Source organism: Papaver somniferum, chromosome 9 (assembly GCF_003573695.1).
Source record: "Papaver somniferum cultivar HN1 chromosome 9, ASM357369v1, whole genome shotgun sequence".
Taxonomy (NCBI): domain Eukaryota; kingdom Viridiplantae; phylum Streptophyta; class Magnoliopsida; order Ranunculales; family Papaveraceae; genus Papaver; species Papaver somniferum.
This window is the reverse complement of record NC_039366.1, coordinates 181,253,151-181,259,495: the sequence shown is the minus strand read 5'-3', so window position 1 is coordinate 181,259,495 and position 6,345 is coordinate 181,253,151. Positions and strand designations below refer to the sequence as shown.

The 6,345-nt window shown below is 35.7% G+C and overlaps 1 protein-coding gene across 1 annotated transcript; it reads right to left on the bottom strand.

Moving 5' to 3' along the window:
- Nucleotides 1–1,292: 1,292 nt before the first annotated feature.
- Nucleotides 1,293–2,719, bottom strand: LOC113312946. The gene is made up of 3 exons (XM_026561678.1): nucleotides 2,575–2,719; nucleotides 2,069–2,436; nucleotides 1,293–1,892 (listed from the first exon to the last, which is right to left on the bottom strand). The coding sequence occupies exons 1-3, from the start codon at nucleotides 2,717–2,719 to the stop codon at nucleotides 1,293–1,295; spliced, it is 1,113 nt and encodes a 370-aa protein (XP_026417463.1).
- Between the last annotated feature and the right edge of the window lie 3,626 nt (nucleotides 2,720–6,345).

The window sequence follows — 6,345 nt, the reverse complement described above, 5'->3', positions numbered from 1 at the left end:
AGTATAACAACAGATGATCATGGGGATTATATATGGGTCTCTGATCTGCTTAATGCAAACATAAAAAGTTGGAATACGCAGTTAATTCTTGTTCTACATGCATACAAGTGAAGTTATCCTGCAGATGTAGATTACACACAACACCGAAGACAGACTCATCTGGAAACTGACAAGGCATGGCTAGTTCTCACATAAGTCAACATATAACAAACTGCATGAATCAGTTTGGGTAACATTCATGTTTCTACTACTATACCCATCACCAACATGAAGTGAAAAGAATTTTGGGAATTAATGTATGGTTTGGAAATTTCTTACTGACATACCTATTTTAATTAGTTATGCACTTTCTGTAAACTACGTGATGAAGACATATGTCGCATATTCTTCTCTTTTCCATTCTCAAAAGCAGTTTGGATGATAGTTCCCGGTGGCAGTAGAACTCTGCAGGGTAAAAATCTAAGTTTTCAAAAAAGTTTCTAAGAATAGGTTCTCCAAGATAAACAACAGAAAGCTAATGAAGAATGGTTAAGCTTAGTGACGGTAGTCACATGGAGCATTTTGAAGACAAGATGTGACTGCGTCCTTCAGAATACGAAGCCAGACCCAAAGATTACAACTACAGGAGAAATCAATTTTTCCTTCATATCTTGTTTTTGCAGGGAAAAGTAATCAAGTCTGCGTTAGGGGTAACAACACAGATACTGCATCTTCGCTTCCTCCATGGAAACCCCATCCACCCTCAATATTTACTATAGACTGCGATGTCTCGTTCAACTCTAGAGATTTACGTATTTGTGTGGGCATAATATTACTTGATTCTACAGGTCTTTGGAGAGGATGCAACACCAGATGCATAAGGGGGATCAAAGATTCATAGCAAGCTAAATGCACAACATTTTTGGAAGTAGATAGATGGTGTAAAGAACTGCAATTACTCACGTTATCATTGAAATGAATTTCCTAAACATTGCAAATTTCACCAATAATTCAGACTTATCCATTGCTTGGGAAAATGAAACCTTACTTTTTGATGCTTTGAGTCTTTTAAATTACGAACTATATTAAAAGTGTAATTTTATTCCAAGAGTATGTAATAAAGCGGGTGAAAAATTATCGAAGTTCAGCCGTAGGGATAACATATCAATTGTTTGGTATGATAAGCCACATATACTGTCATATAACAATATATATCTTTGAATGTATCTCAGGGTTTTTTTTTTTGATAAGTTGGCCTCCTAACAGAAGCTAAGTAGAGCCAAAATTGATAAGTCTTGGTGAAGTGACACCAATTACATATTATTAAAAACTGAATTAATAAAACTAGGCATGTTTGTAGTCCATATGCCTTCAACCTCTCTTGTAGCACCATTTTTCGTTAATCTGTCAGCAACTTGATTAGCCTCTCTGTATTTCTGCTTGAAAATCACTTGATCAAACTTGTTCTTGAGCATGTTGATATATTGGACAAGTTTGTATGTGTCCCAATGAGGTTTGGATTCTCCTTTACATAATTGGATAGCATAGCACGAGTCACTTTCCACCTCCAGACAGTTAGCGCCCAACTGGTCAGCCAATATGAGGCCATCCCTGATTGCCCAAACCTCTGCGACATTGTTGTTATTCTTGCAAATGTGTTTACAAAAACAGGCAACAAAACCTCCAGCTCCATCTCGGATAATACCACCAATTCCTGCATCACCACAATCAATGGTAGAACCATTAGTATTGATATTATAATATCCTGCATTAGGAACCTGCCGGGCAACATGAATTTCTTCCATATTTCTTCCACCTGTAGAACTGATTGAGTTAACCTGATAGTACTCATTATCCGTCCTAAGGGCAGTAGCCAGGACCCAATTAGCATTAAACCTTACCTTCTCAAGCACCTATTTGTTTTTTGAATCCATATACTCCACAAAATAAAAGGACAAACATCTTTCTAACTCAGTCTGCCAATACTAGTTTCATAACAACATAGTTTTTTAAGGAAACTAGGAGAGAAGCTCTCAAACTGAAAGTTTAAACCTTTCCAACTTCTAATCTTTTCCCAAATTGGCCAAACTTTGGCGCAACCAAAAAACAGATGAAACGTAGTTTCAAAGTCATTGTTATAGAGAGTACAACCAGGATGATTACACAAACCTTTCATGTATAGAGATTCATTCACATTAACTCTGTTTTGGCATAATTGCCATAAGAAGAATTTGTACTTAAAAGGACACTTGAGTTTCCAGAGAAAACTCCAGTCCTTGTTGATAATGAATTCCCCATTGAATTTCTTGTTCAAGAAAGTATAAGCATCTTTGACAGAGATACTACCTGAATTGCTAGCAGACCAAATGAGCATATCAGGATTATTAGATAAATTACAAACAGGCATAGCTAAAACCTCAGTGACAATGTTCTCAGGTACACTATTATGAAGTCTCGCTACATCCCAACTATGGTCAGATGAATTCAAGAAGTTACTAATAATCTCTCAAGGAAGGACGGCTTCATCCAATTGCAATCTAGTTTCAATAGGAGTGTTATCAATCCAATGGTCTCTCCAAAAATCCACACTAGTACCATCTCCCACATTCCATCTAAGACATTTTCTAACAACATTCCTACCCTTGACAATGCTTCCCCAACTAACATAAGCACCATTTGACAACTCAGCATTCCAGAAGTCACTAGTCTTAAAATACTTGGCCTTCAATTTAAAAAGCATAGACTCCGAGCTAGAAATTTTTTTCCATGCTAGGGAATTAATTAGCCAACAAAATTCATCTTTGGCATTGAGCACAAAGAGATCTTTTTAATTAAAATATATATACGAGAATAACCCAAAAATTACATTAATAAAACTAAGTAATTTCTATACATCCCGTAATCACGATCTCATAACCACGGTTGAAAATTAGCAATTAGGCAATCAAACAATCGTAACAACACTAATAATCGAAGAGATGACATCTAATTGGTGGTGCATAATTCCCCACTCGGTAGAATTTTTCTAATAACGATCTAATAAAATTCCCTTCCAGTAGAAGAGATGCTAAAGTCATGATAAAATAATCGATTTAAACCCAATTTGATCAAATTGAATAAAATCGTTGCAAATTCGAACCAACCACGATTTTTTGAAGATTCCTATGTCGAAATAATTGACGACAAGTTAAAGTTTTAATTGAGGTGGTGGTGTTTAACTACAGTCGGGTGTTATACCTCCCCGATTATCAAATTAATTTTGAAAAAGAAACAATCAATTCTTATGCAATTGTATCGACTAAAAAATGAAAAATGCTTTTGATTAACAAAATTTACACAACAATTGTCGGTGAACCGAGAGAAAAATCCCGTACTTTACACCGTTTCTCACAAATGGTAGGGCCCACTTCTTCCCTATAGTGGCAGTTCAAATCCCTTTCGGGACAAAACGAAGCGAGAATGCGATGTGTCTAGCATAACTCAAATATATATTAGGGAGTTTTGATAAAGTACCCCCGTTTTTTTAAACCCATAAAATTAATGCCCCCGTTTTTTTTCAAACTTGTTAAAGTGCCCTTACCGTCTACTTTCACCCCTTGGGCCCGCATAATTGAGTCAATGGTCGTTTACCTAGTCAAGAAACCGGGTCAAAATACCATAAACCCACCACTTAACCTAAAAGAGTGAGAGACATCGTTTTCACCGACACTCTTTCTTCCTCTCTTATGTTTCAGTCAAGCGAAAAAATTGGCGATTCAAGATTAAATCGATAGGTTAGTTAAATCGATAGATGTTTCTGGTTTGATTGATCAGTTTATTGAAGATTAAAGTGAATGATTTCATCGATGGCGACGACTGGAAAAAAAAAGGTGATGTCTAGGTAAGAGATTTTGAAACCCTAAGTTTTGATTTTGTTAAATCTGTCTTGCATGATGTAATCAAATGATTTGGAAGCTTTTTCGATCAATATAAAGTGAAACCCTAACTTTATTTTTCGAAACCCTCACTTTTTCATCATAGTTTATCTGTTTCTTTTGTTTTGTTTGTGAAAAACAAAGGGAATCAAATCTTTTTCTTCCTTTTGTTTTTGTCTGTCACTTGAACTTGAAAAAACATGATGATGTGAAGAATCTGCACTTGAATCTGATGAAACACTTTTATAAAAGCAAAGAAATAAAAATAATAATCCCCATAAAAAATTGAGTTGTTTAATTTTCTTCGAATTTTTGTCGGTATGGGTCTGTATTTCTGTATTTGGTGTATTTGTATTTCTGTATATATGGTGTATTTGTATTCTTTAGTGATGAAGGTGTATTTGTATTTATGTATATTTGGTATATTTGTATTCTTTAGTGATGAAGGTGTATTTTTGTATATTTCAGTGGGAACATTGATAAGGGAAAAACCAAGTTTAGAGATATAGGTTGTTACTGCATTGACAGTAAGATTCAGTTTGCTTTCAAGCAGTTACAAAGAGATAAGACGAATCTGAGGCAATTTTAGCAAATGGTTCACATGAAGTTATGTTTGGAAGATATATATGAAGTGGTTTTAGTATGGGTGTCAGAACATGGACTTCCACAGACTTTAAAGAATAATCATGCTTTTTATTGGTTTTGGGAGAATGCTGTGGCTAATGGCAATGGTTTTTTTGAGTTGACAGTCAAGATTGAAAATCCAGAATGGGAGGTTACGCCTAAGAAGACAGTATCAAAGTCACCTCAAGTGAGAAGAAGCCCAAGACTTGGAGATGAGAAGAACAAAAGTATAGGTGGTGCCACTGCTAGGAAGTTGTTTGGGCAAGGCAGTGCACAACCTACTCAAGCAAGTGTTGTTGGTGATAACTTGAGAGAAGGATCAAGTAGTACACCAGTTCAAGTAGATGAGGAACCAGTTGAAGTTGATGATGATTTTTTTGATGAAGAATATTGGTTAAAGAAAATAAAAGAAAAAAATTTGGATGAGACTGTAATTCAACTTGAGAACAAAGAACTGGATGAGTGTCATCCTGTAGAAGATCCAGAAGCTGCAGCTACTTATAAAAGTGATGAAGAAGGAGAAGATTCAAGTGATGCTGAAAGTGAAAATGAAGATGAAGGTACTTACAACCTAAACACTTGATTTACTGTTTTGTACTTTTGTGCATTTAGTATGTACTGATGCACTAGTTATTGTTGTACTAACTGATTCAAGTTATTTTTATACAGATAATGATGATGCAAGTGATGATGGTGCAGAAGTAAATGATCAAGGTAGAAGACTGACACGACACTTTAATGTTCTTGCTTTTGTGGTTGTAGCATATTATTGTTTTTGTTTTGTTATGAGTTGTTTATATGAGTGATGAAGGTGTAGAACTAACTAGGGCTTTTTGTTTTGTACTTATGTAGGCAAAGAGGGTGAAGATGACCCAATATTACAAGCATTTCCAAGATGATAATCCTGAGTTTGAGGATGAACCTGGTGAGCTTTTTGATGACTCAAACTTTGTTCAACCACTAGATCCTTCACAAGTGATAGTAGGATTTGAATTTCCTGATAAAAATGCATTCAAAAGACATCTAAAGCTATTATGTATATTAAATGAATGTGAATATAAGGCTGAAAAGAGTGACAAGAAGAGACTTAGGGTTTGGTGTGAAAATAGGTTTGACAGTAGAGGAAAGGTTGAGTGTGAGTGGTTTGTTTTTGCTTCAATACTACAAAAGCAGTCTACATTTAAGGTGATGAGTGTGAACTTAACCCATACTTGCAAGGGAAGGATTGTAGAAGACAAGATACTGTATAGATCTGCAGACCCTCCATTAGTAGTTGAAGTTATACAAGACCAGCTGAAGAATGGCTCTGTAAATGTAATTCCAAGACCAAGACAAATTCAAGAGGATTTCAAGGCTTCTCATCTCATTGATATTACTTATCATACAACATGGAAGGCTAGGAACTTAGTGATGGAAGCCAAGTATGGGAGTTATGAAGAGAGTTACAAACTAGTTCCCCAGTTTTGTAAGATGGTGTGTGACTCCAACAAGAATTCAGTTGCAACTTTCTCATACTGTAATACTGACATGGAATTTGAGTCCATGACAATAAGCTTTGCTGGAGCTATAAAAGGATGGAAGGAAGGGTGTAGATCAGTTATTGGGTTAGATGCTTGTCATCTAAATGGTAAGTGTGGTGGTGTGTTGGTGGCTACAACTAGGTTAGATGGTCAAAAGGGTTTAGTGACACTAGGAATTGGTGTTTTTCCTGCTGAAACAATTAAGAATTGGACTATGTTCCTCACTGACTTGAAGCCATTACTCATAAGCCATGAAAAGCCATTGACATTCATTTCAGATAGGCAAAAAGGGCTACTTGAAGCTGTTC